The sequence below is a fragment of the Hordeum vulgare genome, chromosome 7H, assembly GCF_904849725.1.
Source record: "Hordeum vulgare subsp. vulgare chromosome 7H, MorexV3_pseudomolecules_assembly, whole genome shotgun sequence".
Lineage (NCBI taxonomy): Eukaryota > Viridiplantae > Streptophyta > Magnoliopsida > Poales > Poaceae > Hordeum > Hordeum vulgare.
The window spans coordinates 518,394,027-518,421,427 of record NC_058524.1 but is presented as its reverse complement, the minus strand read 5'-3'; the positions used below and the strand labels follow the sequence as shown (position 1 = coordinate 518,421,427).

At 42.6% G+C, this 27,401-nt stretch overlaps 1 protein-coding gene and 1 pseudogene across 1 annotated transcript; both read right to left on the bottom strand.

Moving 5' to 3' along the window:
- Positions 1 to 5,174: 5,174 nt before the first annotated feature.
- LOC123410091 lies at positions 5,175 to 7,525 on the bottom strand (annotated as a pseudogene).
- A 1,078-nt stretch (positions 7,526 to 8,603) lies between these two features.
- Positions 8,604 to 26,659, bottom strand: LOC123409197 (PHD finger protein ALFIN-LIKE 2-like). The gene is made up of 3 exons (XM_045102162.1): positions 26,541 to 26,659; positions 8,932 to 9,029; positions 8,604 to 8,830 (listed from the first exon to the last, which is right to left on the bottom strand). The coding sequence occupies exons 1-3, from the start codon at positions 26,657 to 26,659 to the stop codon at positions 8,604 to 8,606; spliced, it is 444 nt and encodes a 147-aa protein (XP_044958097.1).
- Between the last annotated feature and the right edge of the window lie 742 nt (positions 26,660 to 27,401).

Sequence of the window (27,401 nt, the reverse complement as noted above, 5' to 3'; positions counted from 1 at the left end):
GATGGTTCTACAAAGTCACTGCCACCAAGCTACTAGAGCTTCATGATAAACTATAACATGCCAGGGATAGATATGATGATCCTTGAGCTATTCGCGATGCTTGACACCGCGAAAGAAGAAATCAAAAAGGAAGCATCAATTGTTGATGGTTAGCAAAACCACTAGTTTCAAGAAGGGCAAGGGAGAGAAGGGATAGTTCAAGGAACGGAAATCCAGTTGTTGCTCTAGTAAAGAGACCCAAGGTTGAACCCAAGCCCGAGACTAAGTGCTTCTGTAACGAGGGTAACAGTCACTGAAGAGGATCTACCCTACATACTTGGTAGATGAGAAGGCTGGCAAAGTCGTCAGAAGTATATTTGATATACATGATATTGATGTGTACTTTACTAGTACTCCTAGTAGCATGAGGGTATTAGATACCGGTTCAGTTGCTAAGTGTTAGTAACTTGAAATAAAAGCTACAGAATAAAAGGAGACTAGCTAAAGGCGAGGTGACGATATGTGTTGTAAGTGTTTCCAAGGTTGATGTGATCAAACATCGCACGCTCCCTCTACCATCGGGATTAGTTTTAAACCTAAATAATTGTTATTTGGTGTTTGCGTTGAGCATGAACATGATTAGATCGTGTTTATTGCAATACGATTATTCATTTAAAGAGAATAATGGTTATTCTATTTTCTTGAATAAATACCTTCAATGGTTTATTGAATCTCGATCGTAGTGCTACACATGTTCATAATATTGATGCCAAAAGATACAAAATAGTAATGATAGTACCACTTACTTGTGGCACTGCCGCTTGAGTCATGTTGGTATAAACACATGAAGAAACTCCATGCAGATGGATCGTTTGGACTCACTTGAGACATGCAAATCACACCACATGGGCAAGATGACTGAAGGCCTCGTTTTCCAGTGAGATGGAACTAGAAAGTAACTTATTGGAAGTAATACATTTGGATGCATGTAGTCCAATGAGTGCTGAGGCACGCAGTGGATATCGTTATGTTCTTTCTTCACAGATGATTTGAGTAGATACTAGTGTATTTGCTTGATGAAACACACGTCTCAATAATTGAAAGGTTCAAGTAGTTTCAGAGTGAAGTTGAAGATCATCGTGAAAAGAGGGTAACATGTCTACGATATGATCATAGAGATGAATATCTGAGTTGTGAGTTTGGTACACAATTAAGACAAATGTGAAAATTGTTTCACATCTCATGCCACCTAGAACACCATAGTATGATGGTGTGTCCGAACGTCATAGCCGCGCCCTATCTGATATGGTGCATACTATGATGTCTCTTATCGAATTACCACTGTCGTTTATGGATTATGCATTAGAGACAACCGCATTCACTTTAAATAGGGCACCACATATTTCCATTGAGATGACACCATATGAACTATGGTTTGGAGAAACCTAAGTTGTCGTTTCTTAAAAGTTTGGGGCTGCAATGCTTATGTGGAAAAGTTTCAGCATGATATGCTCGAACCCAAAGCGGATAAATGCATCTTCATAGGACACCCAAAACAGTTGGGTATACCTCCTATCTCAGATCAGGAAGCAAAGTGTTTGTTTCTAGAAACGGGTCCTTTCTCGAGGAAAAGTTTCTCTTGAAAGAATTGAGTGGGAGGGTGGTGGAACTTGATGAGGTTATTGAATTGTCATTTCAACCAGTGTGTAGCAGGGCGCAGGAAGTTGTTCCTATGGCGCCTACACCAATTGAAGTGGAAACTGATGATAGTGATCATTAAGCTTCAGATCAAGTTACTACAAACCTCGTAGGTCGACAAGGTCGCGTACTGCTACAGAGTGGTACGGTAACCCTGTCTTGAAGGTCATGTTGTTGAACAAAAATGAACCTACGAGCTATGGAGAAGCGATGGTGGGCCTGGATTCCGGCAAATGGCTGGAGGCCATGAAATTCGAGAGAGGATTCGTGTATAAAACCAAAGTGTAGACTTTGGAAGAAATACTTGATGGTCGTAAGACTATTAAGTACAGATGGATCTTTGAAAGGAAGACACACAATGATGGTGAAAAGTTACCATTAAGAAAAGCTCGACTTGTCGCAAAGATGTTTCCGACAAGTTCAAAGAGTTGACTATGATGAGGCTTTCTCACTCGTAGCGATGCTAAAAGTCTATTGGAATTATGTTAGCGGTTGGTGCATTATTTGTGAAATATTGCACATAGGATGTCAAAACATTGTTTCCTCGACGGTTTCCTTGAGGAAAGGTTATATGTGATACAACTAGAAGGTTTTGTCGATCCTAAGGATGCTAACAAGTATGCAAGCTCGAGCGATCCTTCTATGGACTGGTGCAAGCATCTCGGAGTTGGAATATATGCTTTGATGAGATGATCAAATCTTTTGGGTTTATACAAGGTTTATGAGAAACTTGTATTTCCAAAGAAGTGAGTGGGAGCACTATAGAATTTTTGATAAATATATGTGGTTGACATATTGTTGATCGGAAGTAATGTAGAATTTCTCGAAAGCATAAAGGGTTGTTTGAAAGGAGTTTTTCAAAGGAAAACCTGGATAGAGCTACTTGAACATTGAGCATCAAGACCTATAGAGATAGATCAAAACGCTTAATAGAACTTTCAATGAAATGCATGCCTTGACAAGTTCTTGAAGGAGTTCAAAACAGATCAGCAAAGTAGGAGTTCTTGGTTGTGTTGTAAGGTGTGAATTTGAGTAAGACTCAAAGCCCGACCATGGCAGAAGAAAGGGAAAGGACGAAGGTCGTCCCCTATGCCTTAGCCCTAGGCTCTAAAGTATAACATGTTGTGTACCGCACCTGATGTGTGCCTTGCCATGAGTCTGTCAAGGGGTACAAAGAGTGATCCAGGATTGAATCACTCAAGAGCGGTCGAAGTTATCCTTAGTAACTAGTGGACTAAGGAATTTTTATCGATTATGGAGGTGATTAAGAGTTCGTCGTAAATGGTTACGTCGATGCAAACTTTGACACTAATCTGAATAACTCTGAGTAGTAAACTGGATTCGTATAGTGGATTAGTCATTTGGAATAGTTCCAAATGGTGCGTGGTAGCAGCATCTATAAGATGACACAAAGATTTGTAAAGCACACACGGGTCTGAAAGGTTCAGACCCATTGACTAAAAACCTCTCTCATAAGCAAGATATGATCAAACAACATAACTGTATGGGTGTTAGGTTCATTGCAATCACATAGTGATGTGAACTAGATTACTAACTCTAGTGCAAGAGGGAGACTGTTGGAAATATGCCCTAAAGGCAATAATAAATTGGTTATTATTTTATTTCTTTATTCATGATAATCATTTATTATCCATGCTAGAATTGTATTGATTGGAAACTCAAATACATGTGTGGATACATAGACAACACTCTGTCCCTACACTACAAGGAATATGCTAATACACGACGCTATTTTTTCGTCGCTACATCGTCACGGTTTTTAATTTACGACGATCTCACGACGAAAAACCAAGCGTCGAAAACGGAGCGTCAGAAATGAACAGCATCGACATTTTGATCAAAATCGTCGTAACTTTTACGACGATTCCTTGATCATCGTAACCTTTACGACGATCCTAAATCGTCGTTGGAAATCAAACCCGGTCCTACGTAGCAGGCCTATGTGGCAAAATTACGACGAAATCAAAACGTGATGGCTGAAATACATTTGGTCCAGTTCAGTTTTGGTCTTTTCTATTTTTGGTTTCATTTTATTTGTTGGGCCTTTTCAGCCCAATTATTTGTCCAATATTAAATCCAACAATATTTCATATTCAAATCAAGAAAATCCAAGTCAAATTAAAATCATCCATCATATAACATCACATAATACATCTCCCAAGTTTACATAACACAATAAGTCTTCTCTACATTTCCTTAGACAGGAATATAGCAAGAACAAATAGACTTGCATAATAGAACAATAACACATATGCACAATAGAATGGCACATCAGCACCCAGGCCTTCTCCTTGCCACTCAGGCACTACTGCAACTTCTCCCAGGCGGAGCTGATCCAACCTAGCCCCAGCACAAGGTGCACCAGCCCCAGCCCGAGGCAGTCGCATAGGCATGGCCCTTCTCCTACAAATGCAATTCAGAAGCACACTCTTAGGAACTTTTCTGAAAATAAGCAGTTAACTAAAAATAGCAGTAAAATACAGTAGCAGTAAACATGATCAATGTGTTACAGTGCCACGAGGAGCAAAACATTAAGAATGATGAGTGCATAATATACTAGTTCTTTTTTCAAGCAGCAGGTTTATGGATTGCATTTCTGGGAAAAGCATGAAAGGTCAGTAGATGAGCTGCCAGGTTCAGGAACCTGGTGGTAATTCAGTTGTCGGTTTACTAAAGCTTATATATTTTCCAAGCAGAAGGGTCGTTGTTCTTTTGCAGTTTTGCTAATGCGTTCAGTTTGTTATGTGACTGTCACACGGGACAAGAGGAACCCACACCCAAAATTCTTAAATTATAGTTCCTAAAAATGAGAATAACATAGTATCTACTACATGTAGAATGAACCAAATAGTTTTGACTCTATGACAATTCATGGCTGCCTTTGGAATGACCGAGATGGCACCCAGAGCCACTGTAGCTGCGAATTCAAGCACTGTAGGCCGCTGGATGGAAGCCAGTGAATGGTCGGATAGTATTTCAATGTCTGATTCAAACTGATACGCTATATAGTAGTATAGAAAAACATACTGTTGTACAATAGAACAAAAAGGATGCTCGTAATCAGACAAGAAGCTCACCCCATAACAAACTGAATCAAGCTCTTCAGATTGGCTTTACTCTCATCTAATGGATGGATTCGTATACACCAACACCATGAGGTTTCCTCAATTATTCTACTCATTCTAATCACTGAAAAAATCATGAATTTGTACAACACTTACTAGAATATGGGATCTGTCATCAGCAAAAGAGAGAGATGCATGTTCCGGGGAGGAGAAGAAAGACCTTGTCGCTCTCAAGGTGAGAGGGGGGGGGGGGGGTGCAGCTAATGTGGGGCTGGAGGTCCATGGTGTATTGGACCATGGAGCCGGACAGCCGGTGGTCCTTCTTCTCCACCTCGCCAGGTCTGCAAAATCATCAACTGGTTTCTATATTTTTGACATTTTTAAAAATGCAAAACTAAGTCTGTTGAGTTTAGATATTGACGGGTGATTTTTGAAACAAATACTTGGCAGTAAGCACTCCAAAATTTCTCTTTAGCATACACTACTTGGACCTTATTATACGGTCTAGATTCAGTCAAATAATTAAATCATCATATGCTTGTTTGTTCCAGGGCCAGAAAACATATGCTGATATGCACAAGAAAGCACATGAAAACAGACACCAACTCTTGTCTACAGTTTCACAAACAAATCAGAAAAGATAAATCAGATCTGGTCCATCGTTCTTGTTTCAAGAGTTATGTGTTGGTTTTATAATTTTCCCTAGAACACGTGCAATGCTGAATTAAGGATTTACTGCACTACTACACCTAAGCCATATGAACTTCAGTATGGTGAACTTAAATGTATGTTTGTAGTCAAGCATAGCAGACTGTAAACTTTCCGTTCGCTTTCTATGATAACATTGGTTGCATTCTGTGGGACAATCGACTTCATGGTCTTGGTTTCTTTGACTGGTAGGTAGCATGTGTAATGTCTCCCCTCATGGTCATTCATTGGTTCAGACTCCTGACCATTCTCCTGCAGAAGAACAGTAAGTATCTTTCGTTAACAGTTACAATTAGCTAGAGGAAGTAGGTTTGTCGAACAGCAACCTCTGCAGCAAGGACTTTAGGTAAAAGAAAGACCCAAATTCAGGATTTCTAACGACAAGACAATGGCAAATCGACATATTCCCCCGTTTGAGAAATAGAGGATATGTAGTACCTCTTGCCATTCCCCACTCTTTTGGGATCTTAGCTAGTTACATACATTTAACATGTCATGGACTGATTATTATTTCTTGGTAGTATATCATCTTATTTGGCTTGAATTCTTACTCGCTAAACCCAGGAATTCAGAACTGAAGAAAAACACATGTTTTCCTGGAGCTGGAAGAACAGAATGAGGACTCGTCAAGAGTCAACTACTCACTCACCGGGTGGTATGGCAAATCGACGGGGTGGTACTCCACGCGGTACCTCGGCTCACGCGAGTTCTTCCTGAACGGCACACCTGAAAAATCACCAACAATTCAGAGCACAACCCTCATCTTATTCCAGTACCTTGGGATGAGATCTTGGGATGAGATCGAGATACCTCGTTAGAGCAAAAGCATCGATAAACAACACCACTCCATTAGCTTCTGGGCATGCTCTTTGTACACAGCATTGCGATCCGACTGGCGGTAAGGGCCGAAATCGCCACCAATGTACGGGCCTAAACAGGTACAAATATGAGCACACCAATTTGCAGGTAACAGATTATACTCTGCTACTCTAGTGATTAACTAATCCAATTCAGCTGAATAAGCAAACACAATCCGGAGTAGGAGTTCGTTCTTAAACTCTAGTCATCAGGTATCCCTCGGTCACCTCAGAAGAACCCTGTCAGGGTGAAATGTGGGTGATGGTAAATACCTTCATCCCTGTCGAGGCCGAGCCAGGAGAGGTCGGTGAGGACGGCCTCCTCGGACTTCTTGGTGGAGCGCTCGAGGTCGGTGTCCTCGACGCGGAGGACGAACTTGCCGCCCCTGGAGCACGCGAAGAGGTAGTTGAAGAGCGCGGTGCGGGCGCCGCCGGTGGGCGACGACGTGAAGCGGACGCGGACGGGGCCGCCGCCGCCGCTGTCCGAGGAGGCGCGGGCGCCACCCCCAGCGTCTGCCGCTCGTACCCGGCCTCCTGACCTTCAGATATATGTATATTGTATTATTAGATACAAGACATGACACGAAAATTTCTTAAAGATGTACTTAAGCTTTATGAAGTAATTTCTTATCGATTGTAACTTGTAAGACAAGGAACACACCAGTGCCATATTATGAGATAAAGCTGTCCGCGCACACTGCTCATCTTTGAAGACGATGTAGGCATGCACACTGCAAAAAGATATAAGAAGATAAGAGTTTGAAAAGCAACGGGCATACAGTATGTTTGTGGCACAAAACAGCTAAACAATTCCTTGTGTTCCATCATCGTCTTACAACAGTGTGGTCTATTAATTTGGACATATATCAAGTTGCGGTACTATTTATACCAAGAACACGAAAGCTATGAAAACACATACAAATTCTGTGTAGGATGTGCCTTTCTGGTGTCACTGTGCTAGATATTTGTGCGCCAGCTCAGTACCATATAGCATAAGCATCATAACAGCACAGAGGGACTAAACTAAACTGGATATGGCGATTGCGTGGAGTTCTTTCTGGGCATAGAAGGCTTCCATTCCTAACTTGTAGCTACTTCCAAAGGCTGTGTGTGATATGATATCTGATGTTACCTCCTGGACAGATTTGTCGAACACACCGAACGTGCTTTGGTCCAAGACACCATCGTTTTCGTCATCGCCTAACATTCAAGGTGAAAACAATATGAGTACTAATTGCATACAAAATTAAACCATGCCTATGTTGTATTTTCATTCAGTGATGATTTGGTTCTTTTTTGAACAGGTCACTGATTTGACACTCTGTATATGATCGTTATTCTTCTCACTTAAAACTAGTACAAGGCGGGCAGATATCCATATTAAAATTCAGCTCGCTGTTCACGGAGATGGTGCCAAACCTGTGAGGAAATTTAGGAACTGTGTGGTGCTTAAATGGAATGGATGAGGGACCAAATCCAGGAATGCTGAGAGAGACTGCAGATGTGACCTATGGAAAGATGTCCCTGAAGATGCAAAAATACAGATTGGTTAGTAAGAAGTTACTGTCACCAAAAGAAAGAACAGAGCAATGCAGAAACCATGGTTGATGGAAGAAAGACTTGGGTTGACTAGGACGAGGACCAAATCGACGTCTCGGTTCCGTGCCGCCACAGCGAGAGCAATGCACACTCCGATGGATTCGCCAACAAGATAGACTGGTCTGTCCGGTGCCCGTGACCTCTCTGATCTCACTGTCCTCTCTACGTACTCAACAAGACCTGCATTCATCACCCAAGTTCCATCCAGATTTTGCTTATCAGCAATGCCCCGGGATATGTGGCAATAGTCAAACTGGGATACTCCAAGATGAACATTTTCTTTAAGAATGCGGCATGGCATTTGTGTACTTCAGTTCTGAAAATCCACATGAGAAACACGCACCTTGGAAGGTGGTAAGGTCTTGGACGGGTTTATGCAAGCACCAAAGGTCGAACATTCTGTAGAGTGGAAACAGTCATTATCTGCGGTGGTGAGAAAAAAAATACTACTAATATTGGATTCCTTGTGAGAGCATTTTTACTTTGCTTCAGACACAATAAATAATTGTGAGATAGTAGTAGTACTACTACTAGCAGCAGCAGAGCGAGGATGGATTTATTCATGGGCAGATAGGTAATTTCAAAGCTAAAGCAAATATTTTCCCGATCGTCCAAGGCACCAAGCTAAGAGTAAATCTAACTGGGTAATGGAGGAGGAGGGGCAGAGGCAGTGAAATTACAGTTCGTTGGCGCTGAGCGGCGCACCAAAGAAGAAGGCGACAAAGAGGAGCCACAAGTCAGAGTGGACGGCGACGAGGGAGAGCCAGTCGCGGCGGTTCATGCTGTTGCGGGCGAAAGTGATGCAGAGGGCCGGTTCGGGCAGCTCGGGCGGCACCTCCTCCGCCGGGAGCGACACCTCCCAGGTCCCGTCGGGGTGGCCATAGAGGCAGAGGTTCTCCTTATCTGCGAGCAGAGAGAGACAAAACCCAGGCCGATCCAGTCAATCCCCATCCGTCCGGATCCCACCGCCCGACGGCGGCAACCCAATCTGGGGGGCAACTCACCTGGGTCGCAGCTGTCGAAGAAGTCATCGACATCTGCACGGCGGCACGAGGCGTAGGAGAGATGCGCGGTGCTAGATCTGCGGCGCTCGCGGGTGGCCCTTCAGCGCGGTGCTACGAGAGGGGTGAAGGAGATGAGGGGAGGGGGGCACGGTCTGTTAGGGATGCAGGCCGAAACCCTAGCTAGCCACCTCGCAAGCGGGCGGGGGGGGGGGGGGTACATGCTGGCCGGAAGGGAAGGACGCGTGGAGCGTCGGGAGCTCGGGGGAGTGCGTCCCGTCGCCGTAGCTCGCCAGAATAGGCGGACAAGGCAGGCGACGGCAGCGAGGGAGAGGAGTTCGTGGGGGAGAGGATAGGTCACGAGACAAGACAGAGAGGGAGGTGGCGTTTGGTGTAGCTGGGTGAGCTCTCTCTCTCACGGGCTCTTTTTTCCTTTTCTTTTTTTTCTTTTTTTCTCTAGATGAATGGATGGATGGATGGATATCTGGGTTCGATAGGTGGATGGATGGTTATGTGACACGTCATCGATCCGTGGTACAAACGTTTCCACCAATAGAAATCCAGCTCATGTAATTGTGTTTTCCATTTTTTTTATAACTTCTAATTTTTTCTACCCTCTTGGATCGACGAATGAGGGAACCACAGCTTCTTCGGTGATAGATCTGGCAGCTTCTAGCCTCGGCGCCATCCGAGCAACCTCGAAGGTGAAGGCCACCAAAACCCTAGACACGAGGTAAGGCTACGGGTGGATGGCACGGGAGGATCTTGATGGATGGATGGACAAACACGACAATTCGTGGTGCAGCGGATCTTACACCGATGAACCATATGGGAGAGGAGGGCAGTGATAAGGAGATGGTCGGGTGGGGCGGGAATGGATCGGGGAGGAACATCGGGGAGGCCATCAACTATAAAGCAATATAAAATGTAGTTGCTTCACAAAATGAATATATTACCAGAAACAAAGAGATGAGCTCACATGGATTGTTAGATGGGGCTAAAATTTTGAGGAGAGCTATGTTTTGGTCACATATAATATGTGGAGAAAATTCAACTCATTATTATATTCCTATCTAGTACTTCCTTCACAAAGTTGTTAGCTGAACACAAACTTTAAAAATTTGTTGAGAAAGATTTACTAGGAAAATTGTGCCAAAAATTTTCATGAGGCAATGATTTGAGTACCCAAAAAATATGAGGGTAATCAAATAAATAGAAATTGCACTTCCTTCACAAAGTGCTATGTTGAACAGAATAGGAAAATGAGTATTGCTGAATTATTTTTGAACTATGGAAGGAAGGGTTTTCACATATTTTAGGAATATATGATCCAAAGTATTTATGAGAATTTTTTGAGAACTTTTGGAATGACAGAGTAGTAGGTTGCTTCACAAACTAGGCGGGTTTGGCGTGTGACATAGAATGGACCCACGAGTGACATGTCAACATAGTTAGAACATGTTACGACATTTTTATAATCGTCGTAAAAGTTATGACGATCTCATCTTATGCGGTTACGACGTTTTTGACTCACATCATCGTAATTTATATGTAGATTTGATCCCCTCAAACGGTTTACGACAATCTCGGATGAAATCGCCATAGATTTACGACGAATTCATCAACGACGTCTTAAAAAACATCATGTATGAGCATATTTCTTGTAGTGCTAGTGAGCCTCTAGTTGACTAGCTCGTTGATCAAAGATGGTCAAGGTTTCTTGACCATAGACAAGTGTTGTCACTTGATAACAAGATCACATCATTGGGAGAATGATGTGATGGACAAGAACCAAAACTATGAATGTAGTATATGGTCGTGTCAGTTTATTGCTACTGTTTTCTGCATGTCAACGTATCTGTTCCTGTGACCATGAGATCATGCAACTCTCGGACACCGGAGGAGTACCTTGTGTATATCAATCATCGCAACGTAACTGGGTGACTATAAAGGTGCTCTACATGTATCTCCTAAGGTGTTTGTTGGGTTGGCATGGATCAAGACTGGGATTTGTTACTCCGTGTGATGGAGAGGTATCTCGGGGCCCACTCGGTAGTACAACATCACAACAAGCCTTGCAAGCAATGTGACTAAGGAGTTAGTTACGGGATCTTGAATTACGGAACGAGTAAAGAGACTTTCCGGTAACAAGATTGAACTAGGTATGGAGATACCGACGATCGAATCTCCGGCAAGTAACGTACCGAAGAACAAAGGGAACAGTATACGGGATTAACTGAATCCTTGACATAGAGGTTCAACGGAGAGAGATCTTCGTAGAATATGTGGGAGCCAATATGGACATCCAGGTCCCGCTATTGGTTATTGACAGAGAGTGTCTCAGGTCATGTCTGCATAGTTCTCGAACCCGCAGGGTGTGCACACTTAAGGTTCGGTGACATTTCGGTATAGTTGAGTTATATGTGTTGGTGACCGAAGTTTGGTTCGGACTCCTGGATGAGATCCCGGAAGTCACGAGGAGTTCCGGAATGGTCCGGAAACAAAGATTGATATATAGGACGTTGGTATTTGGATTCCGGAAGGTTTTCGGGCATTGCCGGCAGTTTACCGGGAGTGACGAATGGGTTCCGGGGGCCCATTGGGTGGGCCCATCAGGCTCCAAGGGGTCCACATGGGTTTATTGGATGCATAGTAAGGCTTGATGGGCTGAAAAGTCATCCAAGGAAAGCCCATGAGGAAAAAGGTGGAAAATCCAAAAGAGGTGGGCAATTTAGGAAGGAGTCCTAATCCAAGTGGGATTGGAGGAGGACTCCTCCCTCCTCCACTTCGGCCGAAGCCAAGAGGCTCTCCTTGAGCCTCAAGTCTAGCCCCTCCCTCCTCCTATATATACTAGAGAGTTTAGGGTTTTTGAGATATAACTTTGCCATGTGCAACCCTAAACCTCTACTTCGTAGTTCTTCCTCTAGATCGGATTCGTGCGGTGCTTAGGCGAAGCCCTGCAGGAATAGATTACCACCACTACCAGAGCGTTGTCACGCTGCCGGGGAACTCATCTACATCCCCGTCTCTCTTGCTAGATCAAGAGGGCGGACATCGTCATCGAGCTATGCGTGTGCGGAACGCGGAGGTGCCGTCCGTTCGGCACTTGATCGGGACGGATCATGAGACGGTTCGTGGCACGGATCGTGAAGACGTTCCACTACATTAACCGCATTTATTAACACTTCCTCTTAGCGATCTACAAGGGTATGTGGATCCGATCCCCCTCTCGTAGATGATGATCACCATGATAGGTCTTCGTGTGCGTAGGAAATTTTTTGTTTCCCATGCGACGTTCCCCAACAAAACCCTGCATCATGTTCTTGATGTATTGATGTTGTAGCGCTTACAGAGTTGATCTATCTCGAGATCGTGAGATTGTGGTCTAAACTCTAGGGGTTATGTTGTTGTGTATATGTTTGTCGTAATAATCTATCGACTAGCCTGGCCTCAACTTATATAATACACTGGAGGCCTAGGATAACAAGAGTCCTAGTTGGCTACGGCGGTGGAGAGGAATTCCTATCTTGATCATCAAGTCTTGTGGAATCTTCCTCGTATATGTCATGAGCTGCATGAAGTGGCCCTTTATTCAACCGCCGCGGGGGTCCTTAGCTCGCCCTCATGGCCGGGATACGATGTGGTGAGTACCCCCTAGTACAGGACACTATGAGTAGCGCCAGGGGGGTGGTCACGCCCTGACGGCTTGGGGCCGCCTTCCGACTCTCAAGCCCTCATTCTCTGGCCTATAAATTCACATATATTCCAAAAACCCTAGAGAATCCCCCAAAATACTTTTTCCGCCGCCGCAAGTATCTCTGATGTCGTGTGCCCATCTGGAGCCATGTTCCGGTGCCTTGACGGAGGGGTGATCGATCACGAAGGGACTCTACATCAACCTTTATGCTCCCATGGTGATGTGTGAGTAGTTCACCATAGACCTACGGGTCCCTAGTTAGTACCATGATTTCCGCGGTGATCTATCTTATGTAATCACTCTTATGTGGTGCGTTTGTTGTGATCCGAAGAATTGTGGGTTTATGTTCAGATTATTCATGAATAATATTTGAGTCTTCTCTGAATTCTTATATGCATTATTTTGATATATTCTTAATTCTCTCTGATCTATCGATGTGGTTTGGCCAACTAGGTTAATTTATCTTTAGTGGGAGAGGTGCATTGTAGTGGGTTCAATCTTGCGGTGCTCAATCCCAATGACAGAAAGGGACATGACACATATTGTATTGTTGCCACTAAGGGTAAAATGATGGGGTTCTTTCATATTAATTGGATTTACTTTGTCTACATCATGTCATTATCCTCCAAGCATTACACTGTTTTTTACTTAATACTCTAGATGCATGCTGGATAGCGGTCGATGGGTGGAGTAATAGTAGTACATGCAGGCAAGAGTCGGTCTACTTGCTTACGGATGTGAATTCTATATGTGTGCTCATTTCCATGAATAAATATTGAATAACTATGCGCTTTTCTATCAATTTCCCAAGAGTAATTTGTTTACCCACCGTATGATTTCTACGAGAGAGAAGCCTCAAGCGAAAACTATGGCCCCCAGGTCTACTCACAAATATATTTACAAAAACTTCAAATACTTCTTGGTCTTTTATTATTTGTATTTAATTTTTCAATTTAATATATTTAAAATATCTATCTATCACTTCTTATTGCTTGCAAGTGACGAGTTCAAGGGGATTGACAATCCTCTTGCATGCGTTGGGTGCAAGTGTGTGATTTTTGCGTATAGGCGCCCAAGACGGAAAATTGCATGGTTCTATTGTTGGTTTGATAACCTTGGTTCGCACTTAGAGAAATACTTACCTCTACTATGTTGCATCATCCCCTCCTCTTCGGGGAAAACCCAATGCATATCACAAGTATCATGAAGGATTTCTCGTGCCATTGTTAGGGAGTATCATCAATTTACTATCAAGTACCTTCACACAAATTATCATTCACCTGTTATACTTTTTATTTGCTGCTATATTCTGCTTGCTATAAAAATGAAAAATACAAAAATATTTATCTTAGCTAGTTCACTTGTTTCTTTTCTATACTTGCTAGTTTACTTGCTTTACTTGTTACTTCACTTGCACGGTCACCATTGATATGTCTCCAATGTATCTACAATTTTTGATTGTTCCATGCTGATATATTATCATTCTAGGATACTTTTTGGGTATTTATTTATCAATTTTTTTAGCACTAACATATTGACCAAGTGCCAAGTGCCAGTTGTTATTTTCTTCATGTTTTTCACTTTCCAGGTTTCTAATACCAAACGAAGTCCAATTGACCTGAAACTTTTTGGAGATTTTTTCTGGACCAAAATAAGACCAATGAGTATGGGAAGAAGGCTGGGGAACACCCGACGGTTCCACAAGCCAACACGACGTGACCTAAGGGCGTGCCCTGATGGCTTGTGGGCCCCTCGACTCTCCCCCGACTCTGTTCTCTATCTTACAAATTCTCATATATCTCAAAAGTCCTAGAGGTAGTCCCAAAACATTTTTTACACCGCTGCAAGTGTATTTTCCGACAAGAGGCCATGTGGAGCTCCATTCCGGCACCCTGACGTAGGGGGATCTATCACGGAGGGCCTCTTCATCAACCTTGTTGCCCTCATGATGACGTGTGAGTAGTTCACCACATACCTACGGGTCCATGGCTAGTACCTAGATGGCAATCTCTCTCTCTCTCTTGATCTTCAATAAAATGTTCATCGCATCTTCGCTTTCATCCATATGATGTAATCATTTTGTGCGGTGTGTTTGTTGGGATCCGATGAATTGTGGCTTTATGTTCATGTTATTTATGATAAATATTTGAGTTTCTATGAATACTAATATGATTATGGTAGCTTCTAATTCTCTCCGATCTATTGAAATAGTTTGGCCAACTAGATTGACATTTCTTCGGTGAGAGAGGTGTGTTGTAGTAGGTTCAACCTAGTGAGTTTCTATATCCCAGTGACAGAAGGGGACAAGATGCGTCTTTTTTTTGCTGCTACTAAGGATAACATGATGGGGTTTATTCATATTGCTTGAGTTTACTTTGTCTACATCATGTCATCATTCTCCATGCATTACTCAATTTTACTTAATACTCTAGATTCATGTTGGATATTGGTCGATGAGTGGAGTAATAGTAATAGGTGTGGGCAAGAGTCGGCCTATTCGTTTATGGACGTGATGCCTATATACACATGATCATTGCCGTGAATATCGCATAACTATCTGCTTTTCTATCAATTCAATAGTAGGAAAACTCTTATAGGTAGGACCCTATTAGTAGCGCTGGAATATAGCACGCGCTACTGCTACTTATGAGTAGTGATGGATCTGCCAAGCGCTACTGATAAGGCCTTAGCAGTAGCGCTAGAAATGTAAAAGACGCTACTGCGAAATGGGACCCAACGAGCCCACCGATGGTAGCTGTAGTAGTAGCGTGCCCTTTTAAAAAGCGCTACTACTAAGTAGAATAGCAGTAATGTGATACGTCCATTTTGCATCATGCTTTCATGTTGATAATTATCGCTTTTTGGGCTGTTATTACACTTCACGGTACAATACTTATGCCTTTTCTCTATTATTTTGCAAGGTTTACATGAAGAGGGAGAATGCCGACAGCTGGAATTCTGGCCTGAAAAAGGAGCAAGTTTGAGATATCTATTCTGCGCAACTCCAAAAGCTGTGAAAATCAACGAGGATTTTTTTGGGATTTATAAAAAATACTAGGTCGAAGAAGTACCAGAGGGGCGCCAGCACGAGGCCACAAGCTTGCTAGGCGCGACCTCCCCCCTGGACGCGCCTAGGGGGCTTGTGGGCTCCCAGGTGGCCCTGTGGCTCCCCTCTTTTGCTACAAGAAGGGTTTCGTTCCAGAAAAAAACAAGAGGAGGCTTTCGGGAGGAATCGCCGCCGCCACGAGGCGAAACTTGAGCAGAATCAATCTAGAGCTCCAGCAGGACGATCCTGCCGGGGAAACTTCCCTCCCGGAGGGGGAAATCGTCGCCATCGTCATCATCAACACTCCTCTCATTAGAGGGGACTCATCACCATCAAGATATTCATGAGCACCAGCTCATCTCCAAACCCTAGTTCATCTCTTGTAACCAATCTCCGTCTCGCGACTCCGATTGGTACTTGTAAGGTTGCTAGTAGTGTTAATTACTCTTTGTAGTTGATGCTAGTTGGATTACTTGGTGGAAGATTATATGTTCAGATCTTTGATGCTACTCACTACATCTCTGGTCATGAATATGATTATGCTTTGTGAGTAGTTACTTTTGTTCCTGAGGACATGGGATAAGTCATGTTATAAGTAGTCATGTGAATTTGGTATTCGTTCAATATTTTGATGTGTTGTATGTTGTTTTTCCTCTAGTGGTGTTATGTGAACATCGACTACATAACACTTCACCATTATTTGGGCCTAGAGGAAGGCATTGGGAAGTAGTAAGTAGATGATGGGTTGCTAGAGTGACAGAAGCTTAAACCCTAATTTATGCGTTGCTTCGTAAGGGGCTGATTTGGATCCACTAGTTTAATGCTATGGTTAGACTTTGTCTTAATTCTTCTTTTGTAGTTGCGGATGCTTGCGAGAGGGGCTAATCATAAGTGGGATGCTTGTCCAAGTAAGGGCAGTACCCAAGCGCCGGTCCACCCACATATCAAACTATCAAAGTAGCGAACGTGAATCATATGAACATGATGAAAACTAGCTTGACAGAAATTCCCATGTGTCCTCGGGAGCGTTTTACCTCCTATAAGAGTTTGTCCAGGCTTGTCCCTTGATACAAAATGGATTGGGCCACTTTTCTGCACCATTGTTACTTTTGTTACTTGCTACTTGCTGTGAATCGTGTTGTCACACAACTACTTGTTACCGATAATTTCAGTGATTGTAGAGAATACCTTGCTGAAAACCACTTGTCGGATCCTTCTGCTCCTAGTTGGGTTCGACACTCTTACTTATAGAAAGGACTATGATAGATCCCTTATACTTGTGGGTCATCAAGAATCTTTTCTGGCGCCGTTGCCGGGGAGTGAAGCGCCTTTGGTAAGTGGAATTTGGTAAGGAAACATTTATATAGTGTGCTGAAATTCATAGTCACTTGTCACTATGGAAACTAATCCTTTGAGGTGCTAGTTCGGGGTATCTTCACCTCAAACGGAAGCAAAAGGAGTTGCTCCTCAACTTTCTGCACCTACTGAAAGTATTTGCTATTAATTTCCTTCGGGTATGCTTGAGAAACTGCTGGCTTATTCTTTTACAGGAGATGGAACATCACATCCAGACTTGCATCTAATCTATGTAGATGAAGTTTGTGGTTTATTTAAGCTTGCAGGTTTGCCCGAGGATGAGGTCAATAAGAAGGTCTTTTCCTTATATTTGAGGGATAAGGCATTGACATGGTATAGGCTATGTGATGATACTGGATCATGGAACTACAATCGGTTGAAATTGGAATTTCATCAAAAGTTTTATCCTATTTATCTAGTACGTCGTGATCGGAATTATATATATAAATTTTGGCCTCGTGATAGAGAAAGCATAGATCAAGCTTAGGGGAGGCTTAAATCAATGTTATATTCATGCCCCAACCATGATCTCTCAAGAGAAATTATCATTCAGAACTTCTATGCTCGGCTTTCTCATGATGATCGCACCATGCTTGACACTTCTTGTACCGGTTCTTTTATGAAGAGAGATATTGACTTCAAATGGAATTTATTTGAGAGAATTAAACGCAGCTCTGAAGATTGGGAGCTTGATGAAGGTAAGGAGTCAGGTATGAATTTCAAGTTTGATTGCGTTAAATCCTTTGTTGAAACAAATACCTTTTGTGATTTGAGCGCTAAGTATGGACTTGACTCTGAGATAGTAGCTTCATTGTGTGAATCATTTGCTGCTCATATTGATCTCCCCAAAGAGAAGTGGTTTAAATATCATCCTCCCTTAGAAGTCAATGTAGTTAAACCCAATCCAGTTGAAGAGAGTGTCATTGCCTATAATGATCCTATTGTTCCTAGTGCTTACATTGAGAAACCACCTTTCCCTGTTAGGATAAAGGATCATTCTAAAGCTTCAACTCTGATACGTAGAGGCTACATTAGAACACCTACACCCCAGAGCAAATTAGAGTTGAACCTAGCATTGCTATTATCAAAGATCTCTTGTCCGACGATATTGATGGCCATGATATTCACTTCTGTGAAGATGCTGCTAAAATTGCTAAACCACACGCTAGAGACAAACATAGGCCTGTTGTTGGCACGCCTGTTGTTTCTGTTAAGATAGGAGATCATTGTTATCATGGTTTATGTGAAGTGGGTGCTAGTGTTAGTGCAATACCTCAATCCTTATATGATGAAATTAAAGATGAGATTGCACCTCTTGAGATGGAACCTATTGATGTCACTATCCAGCTTGCCAATAGAGATATTATCTGCCCTGTGGGAATTGTTAGGGATGTTGAAGTCTTGTGTGGTAAAACGAAGTATCCTACTAATTTCCTCGTTCTTGCTACCACACAAGATAGCTTTTGTCCCATCATATTTGGCAGACCCTTCCTCAATACCGTCAATGCTCACATTGACTGTGAGAAGCAAATTGTCACTGTTGGCCTTGAAGGTGTGTCACATGAGTTCAATTTCTCCAAGTTTGGTAGACACCTCATGAAAAAGAGTTGCCCAGTAAGGATGAAATTATTTCTCTAGCTTCTATTGCCGTGCCTCCTACCGATCCCTTAGAGCAATACTTGCTTGATCATGAAAATGATATGCATATGGATGAAAGGGATGAGATAGATAGAGTTGTCTTTGAATAATATCCTATCCTTAAGAATAATTTGCCTGTTGAACTGCTTGGAGATCCACCCCCACCAAAGGGTGATCCTGTGTTCGAGCTTAAACAGTTGCCTGATACTCTTAAGTATGCTTATCTCGATGAAAAAGAGATATATCCTGTTATAATTAGTGCTAGTCTCCCGGAGCATGAAAAAAAGAAGTTACTAAAATCTCTGAGGAAGCACCGTGCTGCTATTGGATATACTCTTGATGATCTTAAGGGCATTAGTCCCACTCTATGCCGGCACAAGATTAAAACCGATCCTGATTCCAAACGAGTTGCTGATCATCAACGGAGATTAAATCCAAAGATGAAAGAGGTAGTAAGAAAAGAAATATTAAAGCTCCTGGAAGCAGGTATTATCTATCCTGCTGCTCATAGTGATTGGGTGAGTCTGGTGCATTGCGTCTCCAAGAAGGGAGGTATTACCGTTGTCCCTAATGATAAGGATGAATTGATCCCACAAAGGATTATTACTGGCTATAGGATGGTGATCGATTTTAGGAAATTGAATAAGGCCACTAGGAAATATCATTACCCTTTGACTTTTATCGACCAAATGCTAGAAAGACTGTCTAAACACACACACTTCTACTTTCTAGATGGTTATTCTGGTTTCTCCCAAATACCTGTTGCACAACCTGATCAAGAGAAAACCACTTTCACCTGCCCTTTCGGTACCTTTGCTTATAGACGTATGCCTTTTGGCTTATGTAATGCACCTGCCACCTTTCAAAGATGCATGATGGCTATATTCTCTGACTTTTTTGAAAAGATTGTTGAGGTTTTCATGGATGACTTCTCCGTTTACGGGTCTTCTTTTGATGATTGCCTCAGCAACCTTGATCGAGTCTTGCTGAGATGTAAAGACACCAACCTTGTCTTGAATTGGGAGAAGTGCCACTTTATGGTTAATGAAGGCATCGTCTTAGGACATAAAATTTCTGAAAGAGGTATTGAAGTCGATAAGGCTAAGGTTGATGCAATCGGGAAAATGCCATGCCCCACAGATATCAGAGGTATAAGAAGTTTCCTTGGTCATGTTGGTTTCTATAGGAGGTTCATTAAAGACTTCTCTAAGATATCTAGGCCTGTTACCAATCTCTTGCAAAAGGATATTCCTTTTGTTTATGACGATGATAGTGAGGAAGCCTTCGAAATACTTAAGAAGGCCTTGATAACTGCGCCTATTGTTCAACCACCTGATTGGAACTTACCTTTTGAAATCATGTGTGATGCTAGTGATTATGCTGTTGGTTCTTTCATAGGGCAAAGAGTCGATAAGAAGTTGAATGTTATTCACTATGCTAGTAAAACTCTAGACAGTGCCCAAAGAAACTATGCAACTACGGAAAAGCAATTTTTAGCAGGCGTGTTTGCATGTGAAAAGTTCAGATCTTACATAGTTGATTCCAAAGTCACTATTCACATTGATCACGCTGCTATTAAGTACCTAATGGAGAAGAAAGACGCTAAACCTAGACTTATCAGATGGGTTCTCTTGCTACAAGAATTTGATTTGCATGTTGTCGATAGGAAGGGTGCTGATAACCCAGTAGCAGATAAATTGTCTAGGTTGGAGAATGTTCTTGATGACCCACAACCTATTGATGATAGCTTTCCTGATGAGCAATTGAATGTCATCAATGCTTCACGTAGTACACCGTGGTATGCTGATTATGCAAACTATATCGTTGCCAAATATATACCACCTAGTTTCACATACCAGCAAAAGAAGAAATTCTTCTTTGATTTGAGACATTACTTTTGGGATGATCCTCACCTTTATAAGGAAGGAGTAGATGGTGTTGTTAGACGTTGTGTACCTGAACATGAACAGGGACAGGGACAGATCCTACAGAAGTGTCACTCCGAGGCCTACGGAGGACACCATGCGGGAGATAGAACTGCACACAAGGTATTGCAATCAGGTTTTTATTGGCCCACTCTCTTCAAGGATGCCCGTAAGTTTTTCTTGTCTTGTGATGAATGTCAAAGAATAGGTAATATCGGTAAACGTCACGAAATGCATATGAACTATTCACTTGTCATTTAACCATTTGATGTTTGGGGCTTTGATTATATGGCACCTTTTCCAAAATCCAATGGGTATACTCATATCCTAGTTGTTGTTGATTACGTCACTAAGTGGGTAGAAGCTATCCCAACTAGTAGTGCTGATCACAACACCTCTATCAGGATGCTTAAAGAAGTTATTTTCCCTAGATTTGGAGTCCCTAGATATCTAATGACAGACGGTGGTTCACATTTCATTCATGGTGCTTTCCGTAAAACGCTTGCTAAGTACGATGTCAACCATAGAATTGCGTCCCCTATCACCCTCAATCCAGTGGTCAAGTAGAGCTAAGCAATAGAGAGATTAAACTAATTCTACAAAAGACTGTCAATAGGTATTAAAAGAATTGGTCTAAGAAGCTCGATGATGCACTGTGGGCTTATAGAACTGCCTATAAGAATCCCATGGGCATGTCTCCGTACAAAATGGTTTACGGTAAAGCATGTCATTTACCTCTCGAGCTTGAGCATAAGGCTTATTGGGCAATCAAAGAGCTCATCTTTGATTTCAAACTTGTTGGTGAGAAGAGGTTATTTGATATTAGCTCGCTTGATGAATGGAGAGCTCAGGCATATGAAAATGCCAAGTTGTTCAAAGAAAAGGTTAAGAGGTGGCATGATAAAAGGATACAAAAGCGTGAGTTCAATGTAGGTGATTATGTCTTGCTATATAATTATCGTTTAAGATTTTTTGCAGGTAAGCTTCTCTCTAAATGGGAAGGTCCTTACATTGTTGAGGAAGTATATCGTTCCGGTGCTATCAAGATCAACAACACGGAAGGTAATTGTCCGAGAGTGGTAAATGGGCAGAGAATCAAGCATTACATCTCAGGTACTCCCATAAATGTTGAAAGCAATATTATCAATACCATAACTCTGCAGGAGTACCTAAGGGATATTTATCAGCCTGTTTCAGACTCCGAAAATGAAGTGGTATGTGATTCGCTAAGTAAACAGACTCCAAAACTTTTCTAGTAGGATATTTCCTCCGTTTTGGATATTTTTTTAAATAGAAAAATTTGAAGTAGTCCGGAAAGCGCACGAGGAGGCGACAAGCCTGCCAGGCGCGGGCCACCCCCTGGCCACGCCTGGGTGTCTTGTGGCCACCTCGTGTGCCTCCCGGACTCCGTTTTCTTGCGGAGTACTCCTTCTGGTGTGGAAAAAATCATTATATATTCTCCCAAAAGGTCTGACCCTCGTATCACGCAATTTTCCTCTGTTTTCGTTTCGAGCCTGTTTTCTGCCGCAGATTTAGGGCAAGATAACTTCTCATGATTTAGAGGGGGAGAGCTATGTGGCCGATTACCTTGCTAACCCCAAGGTCTATGGGTACTTGGATCGTTATGGTTGGACCAATCATGAGGAAGAAGATTATGATCCCAAGGGGAAGGAAGGAACAAGTTCCGGTGAGGAGGAGGCTCCTCTACCTCAATTTGGAGACACGCATGTGGATTTCAAGAAGTCGAGGCTCCCTGACTCAAGGAAGAAGCCTAAGATTTTGTTTATCCCTTCTCGTCTTTTGCAGGAGAGTAAGCAGGAATTATGCCAAAGGGTGTTAAGGCTTGAAGAGGAAATTAATGATCTGAAGGAGCAAAATTTTATGCTCAAGAGGAAATTAAACAAGTTCAAGACCTCTACAACAACTCCACCACCATCACCTCCAAAGGAAGACAACTAAGCATGGGTACGGGCAATCCCCTTGGCTTGTGCCAAGCTTGGGGAGTTGCCCGGTATCGTATCACCATCACATCTTTTGCCTTTACCTTTTCTTAGTTCGTTCCTTTTTGGTTTTATCTTTCTCTAGTAGAATAAAGTTCTTAGTATTTTAGGCTTGAGTTTTGCTTTTTGTCACCCCCGATGTATTCGAGCTCGTGAGCCATATAATAAAGAGTGTCTAAGTTAAGGGCCTTGTCCCATGCCATGATCAAAAGGATTAGAAAAGAACAAAAGCATGACAGATCATGTAATGATCTTATGGGAAGTAATGGCTTCAAATATAAAAAGAATGTTGATTGAAACTTGTTGAGGGTAGACAAACGTAGACCTTGGTCATTACTGCAATTAATAGGAAGTGATAAAGAAGGAGAGGTTCACATATAAATATATCATCTTTAACACCATCTATGATTGTGAACGCTCACTAAACTATTACATGCTTAGAAGTAGATGTTTGACAAGGAAGACAACATAATGAATTGTGTTTGCTTGGTTCCATACAATGTTATATGACTAGAGATCCCTTAGCATGTGACGATTTCTTCCACCTCATATTAGCCAAACCTCTCGCACCAAGTAGAGATACTACTTGTGCATCCATAAACCTTCAACCCAGTTTTGCCATGAGAGCCCACCATACCTACCTATGGATTGAATAAGATACCTCAAGTAAGTTGTCATCGGTGCAAGCAATAAAAATTTCTCCCTAAATATATATGATCTATTAGTTTGTGGAAAATAAGCATTGTACGAACCTGTGATGAGGAAGACATAAAAGCGACAGACTGCATAATGAAGTTCTTTATAACAGGAGGCAATATAAAGTGGCGTTCCTTCACACTAAGAGGACACACATCCAAACCTCAAAAGCACATGACAACCTCTGCTTCCCTCTGCGAAGGGCCTATCTTGTACCTTTACTTTTTGCCCTTGAAAGAGTCATGGTGATCTTCACCAATTCCTTATTTCGCCTTTATCTTGGCTAACGTCTTATGCTAGGGAAAGATCTATATCCATATGTCAACTTAGAAGTAAGTATTCATGAATTATTATTGTTGACATTACCCTTGAGGTAAATGGTTGGGAGGCGAAACTATAAGCCCCTATCTTTCTCTTTGTCCAACTGAAACTTTGACCTCATGAGTACCACGTGGGTTGTAGCAATTGTAGAGAACGAAAAGATGATTGAGTATGTGGATTTGCTTTACAAGCTCTTATTTGACTCTTTCCGAAGTTGTGAGAAATTACAATTGCTTCAATAACTAAAGGCTATCGATTGTTATTTCTCGATAAGGTTCTTGATCCATGCTTTACTCTGTGAAGGAATTGTCACTTTAGCATAAGAGTTCATATGATGATATTGTTGTTCTGATTATGATCATGATGCATGCATGTTCGTATCTTGTTTTGTCGACACCTCTCTCTCTCTAAACATGTGGGCATATTTATTGATCTCGGCTTTCGCTTGAGGACAAGCGAGGTCAAAGCTTGGGGGAGTTGATACATCCATTTTGCGTCATGCTTTCATGTTGATATTTATCGCTTTTTCGGCTGTTATTACACTTCACGGTACAATACTTATGCCTTTTCTCTCTTATTTTGCAAGGTTTACATGAAGAGGGAGAATACCGGCAGCTGGAATTCTGGCCTGAAAAAGGAGCAAGTTTGAGATACCTATTCTGCGCAACTCCAAAAGCCGTGAAAATCAACGAGGAAATTTTTTGGGATTTATAAAAAATACTGGGCCGAAGAAGTACCAGAGGGGCGCCAGAAGGAGGCCACAAGCCTGCTAGGCGCGGCCTCCCCCTGGCTGCGCCTAGGGGGCTTGTGGGCTCCCAGTTGGCCCTCTGGATCCCCTATTTTGCTACAAGAAGGGTTTCAATCCAGAAAAAGTCAAGAGGAGGCTTTCGGGAGGAATCGCCGCCGCCACGAGGCGGAACTTGAGCAGAACCAATCTAGAACTCCGACAGGATGATCCAGCCGGGGAAACTTCCGTTCCAGAGGGGAAATCATCGCCATCGTCATCACCAACACTCCTCTCATCGGAGGGGACTCATCACCATCAACATCTTCATAAGAACCATCTCATCTCCAAACCCTAGTTCATCTCTTGTAACCAATCTCCGTCTCGCGACTCCGATTGGTACTTGTAAGGTTGCTAGTAGTGTTAATTACTCTTCGTACTTGATGCTAGTTGGATTACTTGGTGGGAGATTATATGTTCTGATCTTTGATCCTACTCATTACCTATCTGGTCATGAATATGATTATGCTTTGTGAGTAGTTACTTTTGTTCCTGGGGACATGGGATAAGTCATGCTATAAGTAGTCATGTGAATTTGGTATTCGTTCAATATTTTGATGTGTTGTATGTTGTTTTTCCTCTAGTGGTGTTATGTGAACGTCGACTACATAACACTTCACCATTATTTGGGCCTAGAGGAAGGCGTTGGGAAGTAGTAAATAGATGATGGGTTGCTAGAGTGACAGAAGCTTAAACCCTAGTTTATGCGTTGCTTCGTAAGGGGCTGTTTGGATCCACTAGTTTAATGCTATGGTTAGACTTTGTCTTAATTCTTCTTTCGTAGTTGCGGATGCTTGCGAGAGGGGTTAATTATAAGTGGGATGCTTGTCCAACTAAGGGCAATACCCAAGTGCCGGTCCACCCACATATCAAACTATCAAAGTAGCGAACGCGAATCATATGAACATGTTGAAAACTAGCTTGACAGAAATTCCCATGTGTCCCCGGGAGCTTTTTACCTCCTATAAGAGTTTGGCCAGGCTTGTCCCTTGATACAAAAGGGATTGGGCCACTTTTCTACACCGTTGTTACTTTTGTTACTTGCTACTTGCTGCGAATCATCTCGTCACACAACTACTTGTTACCGATAATTTCAGTGCTTGCAGGGAATACCTTGCTGAAAACCACTTGTCAGATCCTTCTGCTCCTCGTTGGTTCGACACTCTTACTTATCGAAAGAACTACGATAGATCCCCTATACTTGTGGGTCATCATAGCGCTTGACGGGAATAAGCGCTACTACTACTAGGCCCCACTTAGTAGTAGCGCTGCTCGAGAAAAGCGCTACTACTAAGACCAATAGTAGTAGCACCCCTTGGAAAGCGTGGCTGGTGGCAGCTTTTCACTCACACACCCCCTCTCTCCCCCTTCCTCCCTCCTTTTCCCTCTCCCTTCCTTTCTCCTCTCCTCTCTCTAAGTTACTTCTTCACCATTGTTGCCCTTCTTCTCTCTTCCTTCTACCTCTCTTATCTCCCCATTAATGCCCGCTCCACCCTAATTGTCATCCATAAATGACCTTTGCTAACTCTATCTTCCACATTTATTTGGCTTTCTCTCCTTCCATACATATAGACCTAGCTAGATCATATCTCTCCCTCTCCACTAGTTAGCTATATCTAGCTATTTATTTAGCCATGCAAATCTATCTCGGAATATAGGTGAGTAAAACGTTGTGCATTTCAATAATGGGAATATGTGTGTTTGTTATATGAAGGGATTTGTGTCAGCGACATGCCCCGTGAGTTGCTTATGTTTTGCCAAAATGTCGATTTATTTCCGGTTCGACGAATTTTGAGCAAACTCGATATGTCCTATTTTTAGGCAAGGTCATGCCAAATTTTTATGACTTTGATGCATGCATGCATTTTATTTCTAACCCTTTTGCTTGTTATACCGTGCAGTCATGAAGGTGAGTTGAAGGAAGGTGGGTCGATACTTGCAATCCGCGGTGATGGACATGTATGCAAATAAACGGACTAGGATTCGATGTCCGTGTACAAGATGCAAAGAAGGAGTAATTTTGGACCTTTTGATCATGGTAGTTTGAAGGCCCACTTGTTGATCAATGCTTTAATGGATGGCTATACTCGGTGGATAAGTGAATATGATGATTAGGACATCCACATGGCAGGGAATAATGACATGGGACAAGACGAAGAGATGGCCGATCGACAGGAAGACGACGGCGCCGGACACGGCGGCGGGGAAGTGTCCGAACACGGCGGCGGGGAAGAGTCCGGACACGGCGGCGGGGCAGAGTCTAGACATGGCAGAGAAGAGGCGACAAACACGCTGCGGTCTTTGAGGCTACTAAGTTCAGTCGTGCATGACCCTCACGTTCGAGAAGTCCTTCGCAAGAGTACGACTAGCGACAGAGTTGCTTTTATAGAGGAGGCCAAGCTAGCGCAACTTGAAGTAGACTCGAAGACTCCATTATATGAGGGTTGCGATCCCGAGGTGACCCGCTTGAGTTTCATGCTCAAACTTCTAAAGACGAAGGCCAAAAACAATTGCACAAACAAAAGCCTCGATGAGCATTTGAAGTATCTACATAGTAAAGTTCTTCCCACGGGGAACCTGTGTCCTACTAGTGTCGAGGAGGCCAAGAAAATCATATTCCCCCTTGATTTTCCGCACATTAGATACCACACATGCATCAACGATTGCATCATTTATTGGGGGTAGCACGCAGAAAAAACCAGGAGTCCAGTGTGCAATACTTCTTGATACAAGAAGGCAGGAAAAAAATCTCCTCAGAAAGTTGTATGGTACTTTGCGATCACTCCCCGTCTGCAGCGATTTTTAGTAGATCCTAAGGAAGCAAAGCTCATGCCCTGGCACACGGAGAGGAAGAAGCCTGATGATGGAGATGATCTGAAGCTGAGACACCTTGCAGATGCTAGCTAGTGCAGAGCATTCAACACCGAATATCGATTTTTCGGAGAAGATGCTAGGAACATCGTGCTTGGTGCGAGTACTGATACGTCTCCAACGTATCTATAATTTTTGT